At 49.2% G+C, this 26435-nt stretch overlaps 1 protein-coding gene across 1 annotated transcript in view; it reads right to left on the bottom strand.

The window, feature by feature from the left end:
• The window catches only part of AMOTL1 (angiomotin like 1), an 85598-nt gene extending 71095 nt beyond the window's left edge, over positions 1 to 14503 (bottom strand). Inside the window, 3 exon segments of the mRNA XM_034074384.1 lie at positions 4030 to 4080; positions 6457 to 6592; positions 14393 to 14503. Of these exon segments, the coding sequence (XP_033930275.1) occupies positions 4030 to 4080; positions 6457 to 6541 (136 nt within the window). The 5' untranslated portion in view covers positions 6542 to 6592; positions 14393 to 14503.
• Between the last annotated feature and the right edge of the window lie 11932 nt (positions 14504 to 26435).

Here is a 26435-nt window from a genome sequence, read left to right as displayed (position 1 = left end):
TGAGTTGTATGGTGTAACTGCACTGTGTGAAGGCACAGCCTTCGGGTTGTGTTAAGCCTTTTCTTATCTCAAAGAACCTCAGACTGGTTGGAGTCAGAAGTGGCCTCTGGAGCCATCTCATCCAACCACCTACAGACAGTTGTCCAGGACCGTGTCCAGATGGCTTCTGAGTACCTCCAAGGACAGAGACTTTGCCACCTCCCAAGGCAAAATGTGCAGCGCTTGGTAATCCACACAGTGAAAAAGTGCTTCCTGATGCTCACAGGGAATCCCCTCTGTTTCAGGTTGTACCTCTGGTCCTAGCACTGGGCACCACTGAAAAGAGCCTGGATTCAAGCCCTTTTCACTCTCCCTTCAGGTATTGATTGATGAGATCTCCCAGAGCCTTCTCTTCTCCACACTGATCAAGCCCATCTCTCTCAGCATTTTCTCACAGGATTGATTCTTCAGTTCCTTTATCATCCTTGTGTCCTTTCATTGGAGTATTTCTAGTATGTCCATGTCTCTCTTGCACTTATGTACTCCTATGCCATTCATCATTCTTGTACTTATACTGTATCCTCCTTCAAGCATCGCTTTTCCACATCCTTGAATTGTAGTTTACTGGGTCCCTTGCCTAGTGCTTCTCCAGGGACTCTCCAAAACCCGTGAGCCGTGTGCTGACTTATACAGCAGCAGACCACAGAGAGGTTTCTGAAGGCTGGGCATGGTGAGCAGAGCACCAATCTTTACAACCAGGACAGAAAGAAGAGTCAGGAGGTGATTTCCCAGGCATTGTTAATTCCATCCTTGGAAACACTGAAGCAATGAAAGGCTTTGTAAACATGTAGAAAAGGAGGATATGAGTAATAACCAGTGCAGACTCAGTAAGAACAGAGCTGATCAGACTCATCTGTTCTGTAATAAGCCTTGTAGATGAGGGGGGTGTGCAGATGCCATATATGTTGGCATACAAGTAAGACTCGTGGTAACTGGATCATATGGTATCACTATAAGCAAGAGAAGGATGCTCTTGAGAAGATGGATGCATGAAGATCAAAACCTTCCTGTGAGGTTAGTTACCCATGACATGAGGCAACACAAAACAGCCTCTTGTAAATCTGGTCCCAATCAGCATTTCCACGAATGACACAAAATCCAAGCACAGCTTCTTATGTCTGCAGTAGCCAGCAGGCTGGGACACGCTGCCAGAAAGCTGGATACAGGACGAGGGGTCAAGGAAGACTTGATGAACAGGAAAAAATGGATGTGATCCTCCAGTGGGATCCTCCTCCCAGCATCCCCATATAGGACAAGAAACTCCCCATTTGAGCCATGGAAGCCATGTGTACAGACCAAGCTCCTTTTGAGCCATGTGTAATTGGCTTAAATTGCAAGAATTTAATTAGATACTGAGAAAACCCTTCCAGCGCAGTGAAGCCTGGGAAAGCTGCTGGAACAGGCTGGTCCTCCACTTGGGGTGATGGGTGAAAGGAGGTACAAGCCCTACCTTGAGGGAGGGAGGAGGTGTATTAAACTCTTGGAGTCCCGCTCAGACCTGCCTTTCTGTGGCTTAGATGATGATGATGTTTTGTTATGGTATTGATGTTTTGTCTCAGGATGTTGTTATTATAATGCTGCTTTATTACCAGCTCCTTTACTAATAACTCCTGCTGTTCAGGTAGCTGGTTTGACAAGGGCTGTGTGGTTTTGGCCTGGTACTCTCAGGCACTGGTTACACAATCACTGCAACACAGCATAAACCCAAGCTGTTACTGGGATTGTCTTGTGCTCTCCCCTTCCAACATGTGCTTGCTCTTACCCCCTCACTGCCTGGCAACACAAATCACACAGCTGCACATGACTCAGGTTAGGAGACTGATCCAGCTGAAAACCCACCAGCCAGGAGGGAGGCAAGGAGAGACTGGTTTTCCATTGCTTGTTCTGCTATCTCACACCCCGTGTCTGTCTTGTCTACCTTGGATGGAGCAATCACGTCTTGGAAAGCAGAGTGGAAATGTAAGGTGATACAAGCACTGTTTCGAATAACTGTTCCAGACTGAGGGATGTCTGATACTGCTGTGCAGAGGAAAGCGGTGTCCGAGTTGCTCCTGCTTCTCCTCTAGTGGGAGTAGGGCTGTGCATAAGCCCTGGAGATGCCAACCACCACCGCAGGAGGCAATGGATCACACTGGATGGCACAGATCATTTCCCCATTAAGATGAGGAGGATGCCAGCAAGCCGGTTGTCCCATGTTTCAGCCCTGATTCCTGTCCCTCCAGGGTCCTACCCCTTGACCAGGGGTCACCAAGAGCCTTATTTTGCCCATCTAAGCCATCTGTCCAGCTGCTAACGCATTTGCTGCTCAACTAAAACCAAACAAATCTTGTTGTTTGGGAGAGGGAGCTTGTTCTTTGTCACTGAATACATTTGCTGAGACTTGTAGGGGGTTTGCCAAAGTTAGAAGAAATGAGCACATGTCACTGAATGAAGGCACCCTTCAAGGGATAAGAGGATGAAGATCAAGAAGACAGGGAGCTGGTGGAAACCGTGTCACAGAAAATGCGCTTTACTTGACTCGTTTTAACTGCAATAGGATAATGAATGAGGCAGCCAAGGGAAGGCTTTTGGCTTTATTCCCACTCCCTGTTAGACACTCCTCAGGGTGGATGCGTATCAGAGCAGTCTCTATCCTGACACCAAGTGGAGAGAGCTCACAAGGACTCCTTTAAAATACAATCAAGTGTAAGGCACTGCCGGTGAGGACAGCTGCCCTCCCTGCCAGCCCTTCCTGCACCAGAGAGGCATCGTACAGTTTATAAGCATCACTGTATTTACAGGGATGTCTTCAAGAGCCTGGCTCTTAGCAGCAGAGCTTTACAGCAGAGAGAGTTGCACATGATAGAAATCACCATTCTGGGCTCCTGCAGCTTTCTCCTCTTACCCCAGGCTTCCAACAGTGCCCTATATGGTGAGCAGGCCGGTGGGTGCACACAGACAGCCCTCATCAGAGAATCACAGGCTGGTTGAGGTTGGCAGGGAGCTCTGGAGGCCATCTGCTCCAACCCCCTGCTACAGCAGGGCCACCTAGAGCTGGTTGCCCAGGACCATGTACAGATGGCTTCTGAATATGTCCAAGGATGGAGAATTCATTGCCCTGAAAGTGAAGAGAAGGGCTCCTTTTCCCTGGGAAGAAGGGCTGGTGTTTGTCATGTAAGATGATGGCATCGCAGTGTGCTGGGGCAGTCCCACCATGCTGTCAAGAGCAAGGCAGGGTGCACAGACCTGAGCCCTGTGTCTCTCCCAACACATCTAATCCATACTTCCCAGCATGCTCCTTCTTCAGCCTTTACCCATTTTCCCAGGGGGGGGTTGGGGGCTTGATTTCCCCCTTCCCTGCACATCACATCTCCAGGTCTAGGTGGCCAGAAGGCCTCCTGCAGAGGCTTCCCACCATGCAGTTCATCCTCACTCCCTCCTTACTGTGAGCACCTCTAACTCATCCTGAGACAAACATTGGTTTAGACCTTGGTACTGGGATTAAGGAAACATCGCCACCAGATAGGGATTCCCCATGGATTCAGCCTCTGAAGCCTTCAGTTTCCCATGCCCATTTGAGGTTGTTTTCTCCCTGGGTGTCTTCACTCTTGCTTTACACACCTCTGCTTCTGCCTCCCATGGGTTAAAAAAGCTCTCATCATCTCACAACACACCAGAAAGTCACAGAAGCTCCAGTGCCAGCCACAGGCTAAGCTTAACTCCCCCCTCCCCCATCATTATTTGAAATCACTTTGCACCAGAAAGGTGACAGCTTCCCTCCCAAAGGAAAGAAAACCTGATCAGTGTAACAGAGAGGCACTAAACACATCTAACATTGAGCTGCCCCATCCCTCCAATGGATGACATTCAAAAGCAACACAGTAAGAAGGCACCAGTGGTGACAGATCTATGCAGCTAGAAGCATTCAGTGGCTGCCCTGTGTTTTAAGCCATCTCCAGTTACTCTACATCATCAACAAGGAAGAGGAAAACATGTCGTGCATGGACTTACCCAGCTGTTCCAGAGCAAAGAGGGCTGGGGCACCTTCGGAGAGCTCATTGTCTGAGGGAAGAAGAAAGATCAGCTGCAGAGGTAGATGTGGAGAGCTGGGATGACAACAGTTTAAATTAAACTGCAGAAAAGCCCCTTCTCAGCTCGCTTCCAGTTCACCCTTGACGGCCTTTGTATGCGTCTTATTGGAAAGAACCTGGAATCAGCTCAGGATGGAGACTTATGCCTTTTCCAGCACCAGTGAAAGGGTTCTGCTGCCCCGTCTCTGCCCACACTGGGATCCTCAGCCGTGCTCCACTTTTTGGCTATGCCACAGCTCTCCACTCCCTTTTCCTGGCTCTCCCAGCACTCAGGGCATGGCCAGCAGCATCCTGCCTGCAGCAAAGCTGCACAGTCCCCTCCGACAACAGCAGCTGGAGGAGGTCTAACCAGTGGGAACAGGGAAATGCTCCAGCTGGGATCTTTCAGAGGCTGAACAAGCTGCATTCACCTGATAACGTTGCTGTAACTCAGTGCCTGTGACAGGCTGGACCACAGGCTCTGGAAACCCCTGAGCTGATGGCATCTCTCACCGAAAGCTTGTGGGAGATGATTTTGGATCCCAAGACCAATCCCACCATGAGCCCACCCGTTCTTATCTGCTCCCAGCTGCAGAACACAGCACACATGGATTCCTCACTGCCAGAAAGAAGTGCAGCTGCATTACAGAATGTGGCCAGGTGTTAAATATCATTTGATCCTTGGAACTGGTGGGGATTCCATTGTTTTCAATCATTTCTTGTTACGTCAAAATGATGCTAAACTGCAAAAACTGAATTTAAAAGAGAAATTGCAGAGGGTAGGGGTTTTCTGTTGGTTTTGGGGTTTTTGGTGATTGTTCTCTTTTTCCTTTCAGGTTCCTGGCATTTGTTCAGTACAATGGGTTAGACTAAAAAACCTTTTGGTCTGGAATCTGTGGCCTGCTCCTAGGGGGCTGAAGAAGGATGTTTAAGAAGGGCAGACACATGACACCCTACAGTAATCCACAGCTGTGACGTTTCTAAGAGATCTTTACCCCCACTATGAAATGCTGTTAGGTCCATCAGTTAGAAGAAGATGTGAGACACTAAGTTTAGGATAGCAGTGGGCTGTATACAGAACCAAAAGCCAATGTACATCCACGTTTAACTTTGCCCTGCCCTGCTTTACAGACCCAAGCACAGTGGGATCCTGAATTTGACCTCTACAACTATAAACAGTAACACACACCATGCACATGGTGAGGGTTTACAAAATATGTCAGAAGCAGAAATGGTTCTACTGGGGAAAAGGGATGGGCTGCAGCAAGCACCCCTGTGCTGGTCCTTGGAGCCACCCCACAATGGATACCTGCAGAAGCAGCCCATGGCACCTGATGATGCTTGGCTGGGGAGACTGACCCCAGGGCTGCTGGCTTCAATAGCATAAACCTACTTATCTAATCCAGCTAGCAGGGAAAAGGAGGCGATGCCACATCCCAGACTGTCCCTTTCCCCTTCCCCAGGCATCCGGGCTATCGGCGGGAAGCTGAGGGAAACAGATGGAGATAAGCAAAGCATTTTACCAAAGCAAAACGTTTCCGTTCCCAAGGTGCTGTCATCCAGAAGGCTCTGGGTTTCCTTTGGTGTTAGTCTGGGGCACAGCGTGTCCCAGCTAAAGAAGGAGCTTTGCCCAAGAAGGGACAGTTTGTGCTGGGACAGGGAGCTCCGGTGACAAAGATGAGCAGGGAGCACATGCGGCTGCTTCTTCCCAGTGTTTGCATGGGGGTTAAAAAGCAAATTACAGCAGCTGGGTGGAAACTGGGTAGAGATTCACTGATAGAGGAAACAGACCTGCTGGCTCCTTCCCATTGTATCTGCCCTGAGTGCTTTGCTGAGACTGGCACTTTGTGGGGAGCAACAGACCCAGCCTTGGATTGGGAGCTCATGCTAAGGGGGGCTGAAAGCTTGTGTGGTCCTGCACAAGAAGCCCCAGCTGGGACATTGCTCGTCCCTCCTGTCCCTGCTGAGACATCATGTTTCCCTGGAGCCATCCTAAATTGTGCCACACAGCCAGGATTGAAGAGAGAAGGGAATATTTTACCAGCTCTGCTCCTCACTCCTCCCTCTGCAGAGTCCTGCTTGTGGGGAATGAGGGTGGTCACATCCAGCACAAGGGGAATATTAACTTGCCAAAAGGTTGGTGTTCAGGTTTGTTGGCTTGGGTGGGTTTTTCTGGCAAATCCCATTCCAGAGAAGGAAGACAAGCCACAAACCAAGCAGCAGTGCCAGTGTGCCAGCAAGATACTGCAGTTTGGGTCAGACCTTTCCCACCTTCATACTAGACATAGCACAGTGAATGGCAGCGGCACATCAGGAAGGCTCCCAGGATGCTCACTGGGTGGATTAAAAACCAGCAATGATGTCCTACCTCCTTTCACACTGGTAAAGGGATGGATCCCACCATGAGACAACCAGTTGGTTTCATCCAGCTTCCAGTTTTCACCAGGGTCCATCTCTGACTGGCAGCATCAAAGATCTGCTCACAATGCCTCCTGCCGCTCTCTCTGGGGAATAACCAGAAGACACTCAGTGCTGTCGTGGTCCACACCATGGCCAGCTGCTGAGCAGCTTACCCCAGCAGGGGTAAATGTCCATCAGTGTTGCAGGAAAAAGGGAAAAGTAACAAATAATGTAGGGAAAATGCCCAAATGGGGCACTCTAGGACCCAGGAGTAGCTGGCTCTGCTAACCCTCAGCACATCCACAAGTCTCCCTGGCATGTCAAAAAGCCACCAATGCTTGGACCATTCCCATTTTTTGCTTGCAGCCAGACTAATGTTTAGTTGTTATTTGCATCAAAAGAAGTGTGACCAGCAGGTCAAAGGAGGTGATCCTGACCCTCTACTCTGCTCTCGTGAGACCTCACTTGGAGTATTGTGTGCAGTTCTGGTGTCCTCAACATAAAAAGGACATGGAACTGTTGGAACAAGTCCAGAGGAGGCCACGAGGATGGTCATGGGACTGGAGCACCTCCCATATGAAGACAGGCTGAGAAAGTTGGGGCTGTTCAGCCTGGAGAAGAGAAGGCTGCATGGAGACCTCATAGCAGCCTTCCAGTATCTGAAGGGGGCCTACAGGGATGCTGTGGAGGGACTATTCATTAGGGACTGTAGTGATAGGACAAGGGGTAACGGGTTAACACTTAAACAGGGGAAGTTTAGATTGGATCTAAGGAAGAAATTCTTTACTGTAAGGGTGGTGAGGCACTGGAATGGGTTGCCCAGGGAGGCTGTGAATGCTCCATCCTGGCAATGTTCAAGGCCAGGTTGGACAGAGCCTTGGATGGCATACGTTAGTAGGAGGTGTCCCTGCCCATGGCAGGGGGTTGGAACTGGATGATCTTAAGGTCCTTTCCAACCCTAACTATTCTATGATTCTATGATCCCTAATTCCTCATGATATTTGCAGGTATGGGATTTTATTTCTGAGTGGGGTGATAGACATCCACTGGGGATGTGTGCCTTGGCTCTATGTGCCCAACCTGATCACTTTGGGGTTCTGGTTCGTGAGGGCAGCAGGCTGGGGTGCTGGCCCTTGTTCCTGTGTCCCAGGCCTTTCATGGACAGGAGTTAGAGGCTGAGAGTGATCAGTTACACATTACAGTCCAATGTTACCACTGGCTGCTTGGCTCTTGCAGCTGCCCCAGCCCTGGAGCAGTGGCTGTGAGCCATCAGGGAAGGATGGAGATTATCGAGCAATTAAAGCTTTGAACCCCATAAAGTCCCTTTCTGGTGTAGAAACTGAGTTATTTCCTTATCAGCCATTCAGTGCTACCTACAGGTTTGTTGCAGCTGGGAATCCATGAAGATAAGTGGAGATATTTTCAATCACAGACCCCTTGGACTTGTGCATTCCTGGTGAGGCAGGCACAGAGGGGCATTTCATGCATCCCTGAATTTTCAGGATTACATGGATTTGGAAGGGAATAGAGTCTATCCAGCATCAACAACTTCTAATTCACCAAGGAAGAACACAACTTTTGGGATGCAACAGAAAGTTACCCCAGGGCTTTTTTGCCTCTGTGGGAGGATGCTGAAGAGGAGGTGACAACAGGGGCTTTCCCGAATGCTGTCTGAGGCAAGCCTGGAGCCCAAATGGCACCAATAGAGTCCCCTGAGAGCCCCCACCCTGGCAGCTGTGTATCTCTATTCAACCTCTGATATTCATCACCATCATTTATAGGAATTAGTTGTAATCTAATGCCACCAGGATGCCAGTTCTGGGATATCCTGGCAGGAATGGGGAGGTAGTGAAGGGGGGACACCATCACACCAAAACCATTTCCTGAGGGAGCCAGGAAAAGGAAGAGATGGATGGGACCTGTCTCCACAGGGAAGCAAAGCATAACCAAGCTACACCACTGCACTCCTCGAGCACTGATACCTCCCAGCCACTATCCCATGAGGAGAAGATGCTGGAGATGGTAAAGGGCATCAGCCCCACATTGGCATATTGAGAAAGTGCCAGGTGAGAAAGGCTGAGAGGTGGGTTTGTCCAGCCTAGAGAAAAGAAGGCTCAGGGGAGACCTCACCACCATGTTCCAGTATTTAAAGGGTGGCTAGAAAAAAAACAGAGACTCCCTTTTAACAAGGAGTCACATGGAAAAGACAAGGGGTGATGGGCACAAGTTACACCTGGGGAGATTCCAACTGGACACAAGAGGGAAGATTTTCACATTGCAAACAACCAGTCATTGGAATAACCTCCCCAGAGAAGTGCTGCCCTCCCCAGTGTTGGACACCTAAGGTTCAGCTGGACAAAGTGCTGGGCCTTTTAGTGTGGGTCATGCTTTGAGTAGAAGGGTTGAACCAGATAATCCTTAAGGTACATTCCAACCTCATATTCCATGATTCTATATTGCACATTCTATTGGAACAGCACAACCCAAGCCCTGCCCCAGCTGGGTCTCACCAGGGTGAATCATGGCTGTGGCTGGTGCTTCCCTGGCCGGCCAGGCCTGTGAGAGGTCATTTCTGATGGTCTCTTGCTCAGCACCCTAATGAAGCAGAATCACACACGTGTGTGTATACACTTGCTCAGCAGCAAACAGGACAGGTCACTGCTGTGCGCAGGCAGAGCTTGCCTGCAGGCTTCTGATGTAGCAAATTCACCTCCAGTGCAGTTTAGAGGCACTGTGGCTGTGAGTGCATTTGGGTTGGGTATAATCAGTTTGAGCTGAAAGAGGAGAAAAGAGCTCCGTGAAAAGCTGCTAGTCTCCATCTTGACATTTAAAAAGTAAAGCTTTTCCAGTTATTCTTGCAAATGACTTTTGGGGGTTGGACATGACCTAGTTTGTTTTTCCTTCTCTTTTTTCTTCCTTTAGTTATGAAAAGCACTGAATAATCTCAAACCAGCATGTCTCGTGCAATGCTTATGAAAAGAAGTCAAAGAAGAAAAGAAACATTCTCCTTTAATGGGTGACTCAAAACAGAAAGTATTTGCAATTTTTCCATGCAGCCACTGAAATGAAAACCCTGTTATTTGCCCAGCTCCACTGCTGAAAGGCATCTCGTCAGTGTGGCCATTTCTTCTTTCTACCTGCCAAGGGACAGGTCTGTCTGCGAGTTGAGGGAAAGTATAAGAGAGAAAGACCAAAAAGGGCACTTTATCAGTGCAGCATGGAAGATAAAATGGCTTTTCCATATGCACATATTCCTCTGAGAGAGCTAAAATGCAAAGCTGTGGACCTCAGCTGTTTGCTCCTCTGCTCAGAATCATATAGACATGAAAAGGTACAGACACAAGTCCTGAGCACCCATCACGCAAGGTTAATTGCAAATGTCAGACTTCTGACTTTACTGACACATAAGGTCCAACACATATTAGAGAAAGCAAAGGCCAGAATTTACTGGGGACAATAATATGAGCAATGAGAAACACCTAAAACATCATAAACCTCAGTCATCATTGTGGTTTGGGGCATCCATCCCTTGCCTTCACAGCAGAGACTGGTGGTGCCAGGGGCTCGTGGCCAGCATCACAGGATCAGGATTGGATCTGTGGTCCCTGTCTCACCACAGAGCACCCATAGTGCCCACACTCCACTGTGGCCACCCAGAAGGATGGGATGGGAGGGAAAGGGATAGGTATGAACATGGACCAGAGCCCACTGGCTGCATTAATGCTCATGCAACAGCCTTCTTGCTAAAATGCAAAGGTGAAGAAAGAGGCATTGCTGCTCAGCCTGGTGTCTCATGAGGACTGGGATTATGCTTGAAGTGCTCATCCTTGCTGCAGTCAGCACCTATTAATTACCTCTGTCTTACAAGAAAACAAATCTAATGTCAGGTATTTCACAGTGTCTGCACTCAGATCCCGGGTTCAGGCTTCACTTGGGACAGGGAGAGCTCATTTACACACCTAGAGCTTCCACCAGACCTCGAAGAAAAAACAAGGTAACACGTGACTCACATTGGTATTATGTGTTAGATAGAATCATAGAATCACAAAATGATTTGGTTTGGAAAAGACCTTAAGATCATTTAGTTCCAACCCCCCTGCCATGGGCAGGGACCCCTCACACTAAACCATGTCACTCAAGGCTTCATCCAACCTGGCCTTGAACACTGCCGGGGATGAAGCATTCACAGCTTCTTTGGGCAACCCATTCCAGTGCCTCACCACCCTAACAGTAAAGAACTTCTTCCTTATATCTAACCTGAACTTTCCCTGTTAAACTTAAACCCATCACTCTTTGTTCTACCACTGCAACATATACAACATATCCTGATGCAACATAAAAAACCAAGAGAGGCTGAATGAGTTAAGACCCTTTCCACTTCACAGCTCTCACTATACTTCTGTAATACCCACATAGATCACAAACCACTGCCCATTTTTGGCCTAACTTGCAAATCTCTCCCATTCTGCAGACTAAAGTAGTCTAATATTGGGATGTCCATGGCAGCAATATTTTACTACCCCTCTAATCTGCAAGGAGGGGCTGTCAGAGGACACAACAACCTGGCACACAGCCTCTCTGGGCACTTGGCAGCCGCACAGGGATGTTTGGGGTCTTTTAGTACCATAAAGCGCAGAATTCAAACAGCCAGAGCAGCAGGAAAACACAAGTTAATGACCTGAGACTAACCCAGACAGACAAGAGATTAAAGCATCAAACACCCAATGCTCCAGCACGCAGGGGCTTGATCTGAAGGACAGGAAGAAGCTGGCAGGGTTTGCCCAAGCACCGCCTTCAGAATTAGTTCCATCCATATTGCTCACTGAAACCCGGTGCTGCTGAACATAGAGATGTTGTATGAAGGATATACAGAAGGGAGATGCTGTATGAAAGATCTCTCATTTCTCTGAGCTATGCTATCTCTTTGCATACAGTTCAGTAGCTGCATCCACCTGCTTGACTGGTGTAAAAACCAGTAGCATCTTGCAGAAGACACAGACTCAGTTATTTCTTCTCTCCTCTATGAGGAATGAAGGAGAGCAATTTCATAAAGTGCTCAGTCCAATCTGACCTGAGCATTGCTAAGGCTGGTGAACATCTAGGGCTGGTGATAACCACACAGCAGCTTGCTGGTCTGAGTCCCCAAAGCAGCACACAGGAGCCCTTCGCACTTAATGATTTGCTTGTTTAGATGAAAAATCTCTCCAGCCCCTTGTAGCACCTAAGAAGAGCTCATGTGTGAGCCCTTCTGAGCAGCATCTGACCCAGGGGAGCTGGCCTTTGTGGCATGCACACAGCAGGGTCCTGGGCAGCAGAACAGCACCAAGCTACACCATCACAGGGCTTGATGACCAGGCCATAGCGGACCAACAGAGCCACCACCAGCATGTCACAGCCCCCTGCAAAGGGGCAGAGAGCATCAGCAGGGACTGGGGCAAGAGAAGGGGCTACACAATGGCTGAGGTGGTCACCATTAGGTAGATGGGGCAGCAGGGAGGACACCAAGGAGAGTGAGGTTGGGTATCAGTTTGGCAAGGGAGGGTGGAACAGGAGTGAGCAATCTGCTTCTGCTCACCTTGCAAACACTATAGGGGCTAGTAGCCAGTGTGTTTTCCAGCAAGAGAGAGCACTGACCCTAACCACTGCCTCCGAGCAGTTAGTGGGGTTTGCAATGGATGTTCACCATGTCAAAGGGATGAAGCAGGCAGCTAAGACAGGACTGAGGCTGAGGCAAGAAGCAGGGACTGAAGAAGGGAGCTTAATCCAGCTGGAGAAGAGAGGGAGCTCAGGCAGAAAGAAGGTGGTCTCAGGCAGCAGTCTTGCAGCAGCCATGCATAGGACTAAGTGCTACAAGACAGATCCCTTTCCCTGGGATGTTTCCCAGTGCACTGCAGAAATACTGGGAGAGCAACACAGACTTCCTCTCATCAGGCATGAGCTCAGAATATCCATCCTTGTGCTCACCAAAACGGCATATATATGTTATATATGTATATATATATGTGTGTATGTATAGGTATGTTATGGTGCCTGTTCCAGCCCAGTGCTCACCAAAAGGGTATACCCATCCATATGGTGTCTGCACTGTAACCCAGATTCTTCCTACACCAAACAAGTCCAGAGGAGTTAAAGCATTCTCTGACCCTCAGTTTTGCCCAGAGCAAAACCTTTACGTGTCAAAGCGGCCACATATGCCAAGTGTGGGAGCAGTGCGGAGGTGAAGTCACATCTCCTGGGCAAGCACCAGCTGCTCTTGGGCAGGTACTGATGCCCTGCGAAGGCATCACCTTTCTGCACCCACCTCTCAGCAGCTGTTCATCTGCCCAAGGGCAATGCAGGCAGGGATGAGGTCTGACCCACCCTTATGGAGCTGAGCAGGGCAGGATCAGGCCTTGGAGGGGAGCATCACAAACATGTGTAACTGGGAGCCGATAGCCACAGAGAAGAGCACAAGGTAATAGAGTGCTTCCCCCATACTGCAGAGCTCGGCCTGTTCTTTACTCCCTTAATTATCCCAAAAGGTGACTAATGAGCTATTTGTTAATGCCATCAATCAAAAAGCTCTATTTGTAGCTGGTCTGAAAGAGGTGTTTTTAAAAGCAGGGAGTTGCAGCCAGCTGGCACAGAGCACGATCACAAGTTAATTACATGATCTCATGGCAGTTATCTCAAACTAATACATCATTAATCTGATCTTACGACAGCTAAAGGAGAGCCCAGAGCCAAGACGCACTTGAAGGCTTCCCAGTCCCCAGGACAAGAGCTCTTTCTATAGGAGCTGTGGGTTTAAACACAGCAGGCACATGTCAGGACAAGCTACAAGTTGTATCGCTCCCCTCGGCCCGATGAACAAAACCATGCAGGAGTCAGGGAGCACACAACCTCTGTCCAAGGGAGCCTCCCCCAACGTGTGGCACCATCCCCCTGCCTCGGTGCAGGGCTGTGAAGGGGGCCAGAGCAGGAAGGGGCTTGGGGGCAGGCTCCCAGCATTGCTCGGGGACCCTAAGGCATTTCTGTATGCCTTCTGTAGGAGAAAGCCCTTTTGAAGGACCTGTCCCAGCCTGGTCACTGGGGAGGCATTGGCAGGTGGATAGCTCCAAGTCACCCCCACTGATAGGAACAGGCACTAGAAGCTCTTCCATATCCTCTATATCCCTTTGGGTATAAAAGTAGGAGGCAAATATATCTCCATGTCGTGATTTCACTTGATCAGTTCATCCCTAGCTAGGGACACACATTTACACAGATACACAGGAACCAGAGCAAAAGCTCAAGCAGCTTTGCAAATACTAGCTTTACTTTCAGCAGAGCTCTTAGACTCTTACTCCTGAGCAAAGGTACCCCCAAAATGGTCCTGAAGGAGCACACAAGCCTGTACCAGCCATCTCACAGGCATGTAAGGATGCCAGGATCCACCTTGCAGTGCTCCAGGACCACTGCTCTGATGACAAAGTAGAGGAAATACTGGGTACGTATGTTGACCCAGATGTGAGGTGGGTTTAAGATCTGTGAGATTCTCCAAGTTTCCACATGGAATAAAATTTCTCTCTCACACATCTCTGGTTTCCTTCCAGAATCAGCGAATGGAATTGCAATTCAGTGATTCAAATGGTAAACCACCTGAAGCAAAGCCTGGGTCTCCTTTTGTGTCTTTTGCAGAGCTGTCTGTGCTAACCGAGCAGTACCAAACACCACTGCAGTTATCTCCATAGGTGACTAGCTGCCACATTGTTTTAGCCATAGCAAGCAGTCACCTGTTTAAGAGGGATCATTTCTCTGTGCTTTTCCTCTCAGAAAACATGACTGCCTTTCTCTTTGCATTCCTAGTAGAAAATGATCTATTTCCAGCCTCACTTTGGACAAGATCATTGAAAACCCAGTAAAAAGAAGTGATAAAATCTTACCTGACAAAACACCCGTGACAGCAAGAGTCCGTGCCTCGGTGCTGCAAGACCAGAGCCTTCCGGAGGAACTGTTCATCCTCCGCTGGGTAAGGGCTCCACGAAACTATGCAGGCATTGCCTGGACTTGCTTTGGTTTGGGTAGGGAATTCAGCTGCTCTTTGTTCAGAGAGCTTCAGAACGCTCTGCACCACCTATCAGCGTTGTGGTTCCTACAGGTATGTGAGGTATGCCGTCGTCTTCCTGAGTCACCTAATTATCTGCGGGAAGGTAACCTGCGGAAGCACGGTAGAGGGAAGAAAACCCAACTGCCCATGTAAAGGCCCTGATGGCCAGCACTAGTGCTGCAAGGAGATCACCTCGAACAGAGGCTGTCCCAAACACCAAAGCTGATGCAGAAGCAGGGCTGCCCACTTTTGTTCCTGCCTTCCTTTCGCAGCAGCATGAGCAGGGGCTGTTGAGGAGAAGAAGCAGCACAGTCTCAAAAGCAGCCACAGCACTGGAAGAGCTGATCTGGAGCTTGGTGCATTGCACAGGTTATGGGGTGGCCTCCAGCCAGGAGGAAATGTAGGGTGAAACAGTCCCTGACAGCTGCTGTTAACGGGGGCTGAGTCACCGGTGATACAGGCTGAAACAGTGATGTGATGCGGCAGTGTCTGGGCTAGTTACATCTTGATCAGGATGGTGGGTGTCTTCCTGGGTTTCCGCTGTGTCAGAAGCACCTGGGGAAAGGTGACACCAGGGAAGGGATTTCTGCCATGATCAAACACCTCCTCAGGCAGCCTCAGCAGAGGAACGGATCTCACAGGAGAATGGGAAACCATGTACATGAGCTGCTCAGAGAAACCCCTTGTGCCAAGGTAAGGAAGGAGGGGAGGCTGAGAATGGAGAGCAAACAGTGAAGGGGGCCTTGACTACACCATCTTCTTGCAAGGGTTATCATGGAGCCCATGGCTCCAGCAGATGTTCACACCCTGCAATGTCTTCTCAGTTGCCAGTTTCCCAGATGGCTTATAACAAGGACATCTCAGAAGCAAAGCTCCAATTCCTGTATGACAGGAGCAAGCTCACCTGAGCATAGGCAGTCCACGCACCTGAGGCAGATGTGAATAGATCTTGGCTTTTGTTCTGTCTCCCAAAGGACTGGCTCCATCCATCACCTCTCTTGGCAGCTTACAGTACTCAGGAAGTGATTTCAAAATCATGAGCTCAGCTGTGAAGGGCTTCCAGCCACCAGGTTAGACAGAAAACCTCATACCGGGAGAAAAACAGCTCCCATTCCCAGGAATAGGGGCTTTCATGCTGTCATGTGCACTGAATGACAAAGAGGAATGTGCTGCGCAGCCTTTGAGCCCAATCTGATCCATGGCTTTTGCTCTTTTTTGATGCTTTTATAGCCCCATCAGCGCTTTGGCCAGCACTGCCTGGTGCCTCCAACCGTGTGCAACTGTGCCTGGCACCTCTGTGTGGCATGAGCAGGTTGGGACGATGCCAGGCACAAGGCCAGGTTACCTGGGCATTTAAGAAGCCAGCAGCAGCACACATCAGCTGGGGAGCAGAGGCCCTCAAAGACTCCATGTTCCCACACCTCCTCCTCCAGAGGCACATCTCAGCTCTGACTACAAAGGAGAAAGCATCTGAGCTCTCACCAAGAGGTGTTTTGGGGACTGCCAGCAGCCGGTGTGTAGGGCACTTGAAAGGTTCAGGCTGTGCCACTACCTGTGTGCAGGTGAGGAGCTGAGAGGAACCCTGGCTCTGCTGGCATGGCCCAAGCCCATCCTCACATCCAGGCTCACCCACCAGAGCTGTGTAGCAGCAGGAGCAGCTCTGGTAGTGATGAAGCTTTCCCACCAAGGCCCTTGGGGAACTGGATGCACCCTGAGGATGGGGAAGCACCCTTTGTAGAGGGCAGACACCTGGAGAAACCACTCCTTGTGGACAGTAGTCAACCAATAGATGATGGATGTGCAGTGGAAGCCTTGGATTAAGCTTGGGGTTTTTTAACCAAAGCCTGCACATCAGGCTTGTAATTGCAGCAGCACCAAGTAGTGATGGCTTTTCCAGGCCTGCTGACATGGGGCACCTCTAACCCTTCTCCAGCACGTCCATGCAGGGCCATGGCATGAACAGCATGGTGAGCCAAACCTGCCTTCAGAAGGGGGAGCAGCCGGTGCCACGTAATCCACAGCACTCCACAGCTCCTACCCTGAGTCATGAGCTCCCCAGCAGATCTACAGCCTGCAGCATCCATCTGCCTTGGAGACACATGGAGCAGACGGCTGCAGCCCAAGCCTGGGGTGAGATGGGGTGAGGCAGTGATGAGCAGTCATTGCCCAGTGGTGTGTCTGCTGCAGAAGTGTTTGCACACAAAGCAGGTGTTTCCCATCAATTCCTGCTCTGTGCTGGGTGTCACCAGCCTCTGGTACCTTATCCAGTCCCACTGTGTGAGCTGTGCACCAAGGTGCCCATGGCAAAACTCCCATTCTTCTCAGCTTATCCTGCTCACCAGTTCTTCTGGACTGATAGGGAAAGGTCTTCACACTGGGGCCTGTCTTCTGCTAAGCATCTGCCCAGCTGCAATCACTGCGCCCTCAAAAGAGCAGGGTGAATGGAGAGAGGGTGACAGCAGGCAATGGGATGACAAAGACCATCCCACTGTGGTTGGCAAATTGAACAGACATTTTTCCCTAGGAAAACCTTTCTGGGCTTTCCAGCTCAGGGAGGAGGTTGGGTGGGAGCTGGTCCATGTCCTGAGCACTGGTGGGGTGCTGCACTGCTGCCTTTGAGCAGCAGAGGAGGCTTGTGGCTGAGGGCTGTTTTGTCTGCTGTCTCCATGCCCTGGGCACTGCCCCATGCACATCATGCTCTGCAATGCAGTAACACTGCTGGGTTACCTGTGCAGAGCAAGGGAGAGGAGGGAGGGGTGGCTGGTGAGAGGAAGGAGATAAGTCCCAGGCTAGCCTTAGGCAGTCTTAGTTTACCGGTGGAGCAGGCAGATGAGCAGTGACTCTTGGGCTACTCAGCAATGGGAGAGTCAGAGCAGAGCTCTGTCTCACTGAGACCTGATGAGCACCACAGCCAGGATCATAGAATCATAGAATAGTTAGGGTTGGAAAGGACCTTAAGATCATCCAGTTCCAACCCCCTGCCATGGGCAGGGACACCTCACACTAAACCATGTCACCCAAGGCTTCATCCAACCTGGCCTTGAACACTGCCAGGGATGGAGCATTCACTGTTTTCTCCCTGGTGAAGGACCAGAGCAGGCTGAGGAAGCTCAAACCCCCAGGTGCATTATTTCCTCAAATGGAAGCTCTGGCAGGGTCTCTGCTTGCAGATGGGAAACACTTCAGCTTTTTGTTGAAGCTGCAGTAAGGCATAAAATATTTACAGCTCTCTTCCGAGGAAGCTGCTCTGGGGGATGTCATTCTGAGCTAAACAAAATAGGGCTCTGCAGAGAAATATAAAGAGGGAATCCAATCCGCCTGTCATCAAATGGCAGGAGCAGAAAAGGAGCTGGTAAGGTGGTGGTGGTGGTGACTGTGGGAGGAGTTTACATGGCAAAACCAGACCTCGGTGGCCCATGTGAATGTCATCTTGGCCTTCCCTCCTTATCTGTCTGCATACAGGAGATAAGGCATCCCACATCTGGCCTGGCTTCTAACCCATCCTCCTTCAGTTCAGGATTAACCCAGCACCTTTGCTCCCCCATGGATGGCTTTGACCTTCCCCAGTCCCGTATTTCCCTATCCAAGGACAAGCCCGTGCTCACTCCCAGCTCCTCCAGCACGTGGTGTGCCTCTCCCCAGCAGCAGGAGCCAGGCCAATGCAGCCACATCTGCCAGGGCAAGGCACTACACTCTGAAGGTGATGCTGATGCTGCAGGGATCTCGGGTCCCACATGAACACCTGTGGGGCCTTGTGGCACACTTGCTGGACAGGCAGACAGATGATGCTCATTGATGTTTTCACATAGGTGAAAGACTCAAGTCTTGCTTGGGTAGCTTAAAAACCAGACTAATGGGATCTCAAGATAACAGTGAACCGCAAGACTGCTCTTGTCTACAACATAAAACAGAGTGTGAAAGTTCTGCTATAGTGGGGGGGGAGAAAAGAAACAATCTCCATCCTCCTTTATCCAAGAGAAATAAGTCTCCTTATCCCCAGGGTCAGTGTTGATTTGTGAGGGTGTGATCTGTGCCTCCAGGGTCAGTGGTGGCACAGACACCCAATGTCTTGCTGTTGGGATCAAATTAATGCAGCCATCAGCAGCCATCAACCACTTTCTCATGATTTTCTCCTTCCCACCCTTCCCTGCCCACCATGCAGTGGGATGCTGCAGTCACCTCCTGCCCACCATGCAGTGGGATGCTGCAGTCACCTCCTCCCCCACCATGCAGTGGGATGCTGCAGTCACCTCCTGCCCACCATGCAGTGGGATGCTGTGATCACCTCCTGCTCACCATGCAGTGGGATGCTGTGGTCACCTCCTGCTCACCATGCAGTGGGATGCTGTGATCACCTCCTGCCCACCATGCAGTGGGATGCTGCAGTCCCCTCCTCCCCACCATGCAGTGGGATGCTGCAGTCACCTCCTGCCCACCATGCAGTGGGTCGCTGTGATCACCTCCTGCCCACCATGCAGTGGGATGCTGCAGTCACCTCCTGCCCACCATGTAGTGGGATGCTGTGGTCACCTCCTCCCCACCATGCAGTGGGATGCTGCCGTCACGTCCTGCACACATCCTCTGCATAACCCTCCTCTAATTGCAGGAGGACCTGGAAGCACCCAGGGCTCAGCCCTGCCTGCTGTAGGGTCCCCTCTGCCTGCAGTGGCTGCTTCACAGGGCATGAGGGTTGCACAGTTTATAAATCCCTCACCATGAACTACACTTAGCAAAGGTTTGGCCACCAGTGCCATAATAGCATGGTGGAGGGTGAGTCCCTGTCACCAAGCCCCTGCCTCACTCTCTTCAGTTCTCATGAAAATCAAGAGAAGACCTTGGTTTTGCTCCACATCAGAACAAACACAAAGCCTGAAGCTTCTAAATATCTCATAAAAGAGAAATGCCACTTCCCAGCCAGGTCTATTTGCTGCTTATGGAGCAAAACTGTCTCCACCATGAAAATACCAGCATCGCAGTGGTATTTGTTCCAGCTGAAATGTGAAGCATGCCAGCTGCTCTTCTCCTTTCACATTTGTGCTTGAGTGTTCTTTAGGCTTGCATTTTGCAGCAATAAGGGGGTTTTGATTTGTGGATGTTATTTAAACTCTCAGCAAGGGACCAAAGTAACAATTACCCAATCCATAGTCTGGTGATTCACAAGATGCTGATGAACAGGGATGCTGTGTAACCAGTATGAGCCACTGGTGAGGAACACCCATAGAGAACGTCTGCTCAAGTCAATTATAGAAGAAAGCTTCTAACAGAAGGTGTCCAGCTGCATCCTGGAGACTGAGGCACCAGGTGATTGAATCATCCCTTGAGGTAAATCACAGCAGATTACTTTCACACACACATTACTGAACAATTCATCAGCACTCTGAGGCTGGAGTGCAGCACTCTCCGAATGGAAACAGCTCCAGGTGTGGGGCAAAGAGAAACCTCCTCAGGTCAGCGACGTTCTTGTCCCTCTTGACTTCAAGAGATGATGGACCAGACCCCCCAGCTGCCACAAAGTGAGTGGATGGGGGTAGCTCTATCCTTTCACTGTATGATTCACAGTCACTGCCCTACACTTCTGAATAGCCAAGAAGACGCCTTTTTTAATGCTGACACGTTTGTGATGCTGCCAATACACTAAACAACCTTCTGTGGCTTTACCAGGCAGTTCACCACAACAGTCAGTCCTACCCACACTGGTCACTGCAATTCTCTAGTCAGAAATACCATAGATGTGAACCCACAGAGGGTTGTTTATGGAGGGTTTTGCTACCACTCATGAATGCAGAATAAGCTTTAAATTCTGTTAAATGCGTTACTTTTTGCCTGACTCTCTCTCCCCCAAGGAGAGCAACTTCTCTCGAGCCTTTTTCTGTTCCTGCTGCAACCCACATGCTGAAAGGGAATGGAGCAATCCCATGGCTCTTTCTCAAAAGATGGTATGACAGAGGCTGCCCTTTCCATTTTCCCTCCTTCCAGTAGATACTTACCTCAAGCTCCCCCACCAAAATGATGGCACTCCTTGGTTCCCTTCATATCTCAGTCCCTTCTCTCTCTACCGAGCAGGCAGGTTCCCCTGCAAACCAACTCTCTACTCCCCTATACAGTGACCCACACTGGATGTACAGCTTGGGTTATCTGTAAACCCAAGGATAAAGCTTGCCTCCAAGAACTTTTCATGAAGGATAAAACATTTCATACATGCCCTGTACAGGAACTGAAGGAGATCAAATCCACCCCTTCCCCACTATGAGCAAGCTCTAACAGCCCATTCTTGGCTGCCTGTGGCTCGGGCTGTGCCAGTGGGGTTTCTGCTGCTGGATCTTCCCCAGGCCCTGGAGCCTCCACAGTTTTCCAAAGGGTTGTTTTTTGTGAAAGCAGTGGTCAGGACACACAGAGGCCCCAGGGCTGCTCCTTGTCCATGTGAGACCCTTGTCCACCCAATACTTGCACACAAAGAGGGTCAGCAGCGGCTCCTGTGGACCCTGTGCCCACTCCACTGCCTCCCAGTTAACAGGGAGTTAACACAATATTTCCCTGGTAAATATCAATTTTAGAGTTGGTTTTCTGGGGTTTTTTTTTCCTTGTTTTGGGAATACACTACTTTCAATAAAGCTTCTGCCAGGAAAAGTTTCTGAGGTTGGAGTTTTTCATCCATGTGTGGAAAAGCCACCAGCAGGGCAATAGTGGGACCTTACATGGCCTGTTTCAAATGTGGACCTCAGAACTGAGCTTCCCACATCCTTAACCCCTTTTTTATAACCTTAGATTCTACCTCTTTTTGATCAATAAATGAAAGGATATAAAGCTGAGATTTGGTCCTCCCACAAAGTTGGGGAAAAGGCCAAACCTGGAAAAGTGCTTTTTCCCAGCCACAGCCTGGGCTGCTTTACTCCCAGGGAATGTTCTCCACATGTTTGCTATGATGTTGCATGTTCTGAGTCATGATCATAGAATCACAGAATCACAGAATGGTTTGGGTTGGAAAGGACTTTAAGATCATCCAGTTCCAACTGTGATGCTGTGGCTGCTCTCTGCTGCTCGGCTCTGGGAGATGAGGAGGGCTACAGGCTTCATCAGGTGTTCCACAGCCTATAGCCAGATTAAGATGCAGAGGAGATGCTTGTCCTGTGCTAACTGAGCTCAAGCCTTCTGCCCACCCATGTCCTGCCCAAGCAGCAGATGACAATGCCTCACTGAAACACCTCCTTGTTGAAACTCCCATTCCCCCCAGCTCATCCTGCTCACCAGTTCTGAACTGATGGGGAAAGGTCTGTCTTCTGCTAAACATCTGCCCAGCTGCAATCACTGCACCCTCAAAAGAGCAGGGTGAATGGAGAGAGGGTGGACAGCAGGCAATGGGATGAGAAACCCACTGTGGCTGGCAAACTGTGCCTGAAAACAGACACTTTTCCCTAGGAAAACCTTTCTGGGCTTTCCAGCTCAAGGAGGTTGGGTGGGAGCTGGTCCATGTCCTGAGCACTGGTGGGGTGCTGCACTGCTGCCTCTCTGGGCAGGAACTGAAGAAAGCTGTCTGGGGGCTGCCACCCTTCCAGTCTGTTTGTGAAACGAGCCCTTTGTTTCCCTTGTTTTCCTTTACCAGCAGTGCAAACAGTCACCTCCAGACCCATCCGACTGTTTGTTTTGAACAGAACTTTCTCTTCTTCCCTTTGCAGTTTTAATGACTAAAACAACAACAACAAAACCAGTAACATCCATTTAAATCCACACCAGAGCGGGTTTTCTTTTCTTCCCCAGTGTGTCAGTTCAGCAGCCAAAGCAAACAACCATCCCCACGCCTGCTCTCCACTCACCACTGGATCAATAATAACACCCTCTGTTTCCAGCTTACCTGGAGAGGTCTTTCCTTACTCTGTTGGCTGTATCCAGCTCTCCTGATGTGAGTTTGCTGAGCCCCAGCCTTTCCTTCCCCCCAGCTCTGGTGCTGCTCCATCCATGTGCACAGTGACAGCTCAGGGGTCTGCGTTATGAACCAGGGGCATTGCTTGAGGCAGGAGTTATTCCTGGCTCTTGTTGGTGTGTGTGGATGCAGGACTCAGTGCAGGGAGCTAACATGAGCCTTTGACATCACTGGTTAAATTTAGGGGATTCACACAGCCCTAAAATGGTCTGGAGGAAAGCTACTGCTGGGTGGACAGGAGAGAAATAACACCATGCACCCAGCTCCCAGCCAGGCACAGGCAGCGGATGGAACCAGGGTTTCTGCACCAGCCCCACTGCTCTGCAGTGTCACCCTGCAGCAATAAGCCCGCAACAAGGTGTGCTGTGCTTTGCTGTGGCACAAAAGCCAAGCGTTCCCTGGGCATGCAAACAGCAGAACTAAGGGAAACCCCTCCTGAAATCACACAGCCCCATGGAGCCACTGGTCCTGCTCTGCTGGTCAGGGTGGGAGGTTGTGGGTTGACAGAGGTGCCCCTCACATGGTGGTGATGTGGGAAAGGAGGTGATGCTCAGCAAGTCCCAGCCCACAGACTCCCCCAACAGCCTCCTCTGTGTCCCCTCCCCAGGGATGCTGCAGCTCTCACTGACCAGCCCAGCCCCAAAGGAGCGCATCTCCGAAGAAAAGACATGGAAAACAGTCCCAAAAGAGGCAGCTCCCACAAAAAGATGAAGAGAAAACTCTAAAATCCAGGAAGAGTCTCTGAGCCCCAGCCCTGCTGTTCATAGAGGTGGGTGAAAGCTGTAGCTGTGTAAATGCAAGTCAGGTTGGTTTGGCAGCCTCAGCCCTTTCAGCAGATGGCTTCTGCAGTTGATGGTGTCTGTCATCAACACTTGATTTTCTCTTGATTCTTCACTGATCCTTGCAAAACCCTCTCTACCCTTTCTGTGAAGAACATTCCACAAAGTTATCACAATCATACTTCTGAAATGTCACAAACCTTCAATGCGGAGATCATGGGACACCCCCATTCGACATGACCAGAAGCAGCTCTGTTCCTGAGCGTACCACCTTGCACAAGCAGCTGCCTTGTTTTGCTGCAGTTGTGTCGCACCTACATAATGGAGAATGGAACATTTCGGGTGTGAGGAAAGAGCCGTTGTTATGGTTTAGCCCATTTGTTTGCTTTCCTGAAGGAATAGCTCTGCAGCCACCAAACCTGCAGTGAAACAGCAGTCATGGGAAGAAACATTCCAAGCCAGACCATGAGAAACAGGATAACCCCTAATTGCTTTCTCAGTACTTGTTCTGTGCTAATCCCAAAAGGCAGTGGAGCCGAGCAGGCTGATGGCCCTCAAATCCAGCCGATTGTTTCTGACATTAATGATGCCTAAGAGTACTCTAATGCAATCTGGCCAACCAGTTGTAGAGCTTATTATTAGTACAGTGATATTTTCTCCAGCTCTTAATCAGATTTGTTGGATACATGGAAGGCTGCTGAATGCACTGCCAGATTTCTCTGTCTGAAGTCAAATCATCACCATAGCTTCATTCTGTGGAGCTCCTGTGTGCCTGTGAGATGCGGGTGTCTCAAATACAGGGTATTTCCTCCACCGCTGAGCCCAGGCAGGCCCTTACCAGCAGTGTGCAGGGGATAACGTGCTCACTACATCAGGAGGTGATGTTCCTCAACAAGCAGAAATAGGTTGTGATTGCAACATTTATCTTTTGACAGAAAAGCCCCTGTTCCCTTCTTGGGAAGCTGACACCTGACATCTTCAAGGACCAGGTATGAACACCACAGTTTCCTTTCTGTTGTTGCTACTTGTGTATGTAGATACCAATTTATTTCACAACCACCTTTCACAGTGAATCCTGCCCCAAGTTTTCAGCCTGTGACTGCAATTCAATTCTGCAGCTAATGAGCAAGATACGGTGTTGTTCTCCATCATTCTCCTGCCTTCTTTTGTTCCTCCTTTGACTGATGTGTTCTCTTTGATGCCGCTGACACTCAAGGACACGTTGCAAGTGCCTTCATCTTCTCACCTCCTGCTGCAGTCGCTGAAGGTCGTCAGCCATTTCCACTGGTGCAATTAGCTCTGCAGAAGAGGAACTGATGCGACCTCACAGCTTTCATGTTGAAGTGCTTGAACATAATGAGCTTGATGGTGATTAGCATGGATCCGAGCACTTGTAGTGAAGAACCACGGAGGTTATTTGCATAAAATCTACTCATTATGTTATACAACAACCAGAAGATTACTGGAGCAGAGCTCCTGGATTACTTTACTCATATTGCAATGCCCCATTGGAGTTACAATACTCCACTGCTGCCTGCCACGAGGAATCGCATCATGAGATTGTGCTAACCCAAGTAAGGCATATCTCACAGATTGTTTCATCCTCTAATATCCTCCTTTTTTCCTATTAGAAGGATGCTCTCACATCTGATGTTTGAAGACATTATTCTCATTTACAATCTAAACACATTCATGAGCAGTATATATCCCTTTGTTCCTAAACATATGTCTCTTCTAGTTTAAATAGTCCAGCTCCATCCCTTTTCTAACCCAGGTATCTATTTTTAAGACAGCAGTTGTAACCTGTATGTACAGCACTGAGCTGTATGTACATTCTGGCTGGTATAATGCTGACCCCCTAAAACTGGCATGCAAACACTCATCTGCTTCATTTTATTCTAGCAGGTAGGCCTATTAAAATTAAACAGACTACTCAGAAATAAATGAAGTATAACACTGCAGGAAAATCGGTTGTGTAATTAGTTGCAACTGTGTGTATTCTGCACCTAAAAAGTCTGTGCTGCTTTTCAGCAGGATCATAATATGTATTTTCTGTCAACAGAAATGTATGTCCTTTAATTTGCCTTCTGTCATTATGAAATTACAGAGCTCTGTGACAAAATAATGTGATTACTTAGGTTTAAAAGATGTTACAAGGACATCTAAAGCTGTAGCACTGTCTCAGTAATGTTGTGTTAAGAGTAATACAAAAGCACAGACCCAAAACCTGTCAACCAGCAACACTCTCCATCCAGCAAGATGTAGAAGAGGGCAAAGAATGCACAGCTTTAGCAATGACAGTTCCTTACTCCTCAGTATGCAGTGCTGCACCATTCTGATTGCTACATATGAATTTTTCATCCAATTTAAAAACAAAAAAGCTTTGTTATTAAATTGGAAATTAATATTATTAAATAGGAATTATTTGGCCAAGTTAACATCACATCACCCATAAAAGCAGAACATACACCATTTTTACCTACACATGGCTTAGTGTGTAGCTAACAAAAATGCATTAATGAGTGATAAATGCAAGTGACACCTCCCACCAGCTTCACCTACACAGTACCTGGTAACAAAACCAAATTGTGTCACATGTCAATGAACTTTCGATACGGAAATACCCACTTCAGATAAAACTCTTTTCACTTTTGCCTGCAGAAATACCTAACTCTAAGTGCACAAGCACAGACTTGGCCTGTAGTAACTGGCACATGAATTATACATGGTGCAGCACATCAGCTTCTCCTTCCCACTGACCAACACAGCACTTTCCAGTGGAGAAAAGCAGTGTCTTGTGCAAGCACCCTGAGCTCTTTGCTCTTCTAACCCATATGATGGAGTATAAGGTGAGCTCCTTCCATGTCAGTCCATTTGAATTCTCTTTGTGTATATATACACGTACAAATATACATACATGCAGGGCCACACAGCCAGCTCCCAGGCAGACACATCAGCTCAGGTGTGAGCCTTGTGAAGCTCCATCTAACACTGTGTAAACAGCCTAAGCAAACAGTGGTTTGAAATCCCATTCTCAGAGGCTACCCTGGGAGGCACACACCTTCTTTTGCCCAAGATCAGAGAACCTGTGAGGTTTTATTGGTGTGGCATGTGTGTAAGTCAGCTTTGTGCATCCTTCCCTGCACTTCTGTCCAGTGTTTTCAGCAGCACACATGCAACTA

The sequence above is a fragment of the Melopsittacus undulatus genome, chromosome 2 (genome assembly GCF_012275295.1).
Source record: "Melopsittacus undulatus isolate bMelUnd1 chromosome 2, bMelUnd1.mat.Z, whole genome shotgun sequence".
NCBI classification, from domain to species: domain Eukaryota; kingdom Metazoa; phylum Chordata; class Aves; order Psittaciformes; family Psittaculidae; genus Melopsittacus; species Melopsittacus undulatus.
Note: the sequence above shows the minus strand (reverse complement) of the source record. Positions and strands in the feature narration are given on the sequence as shown.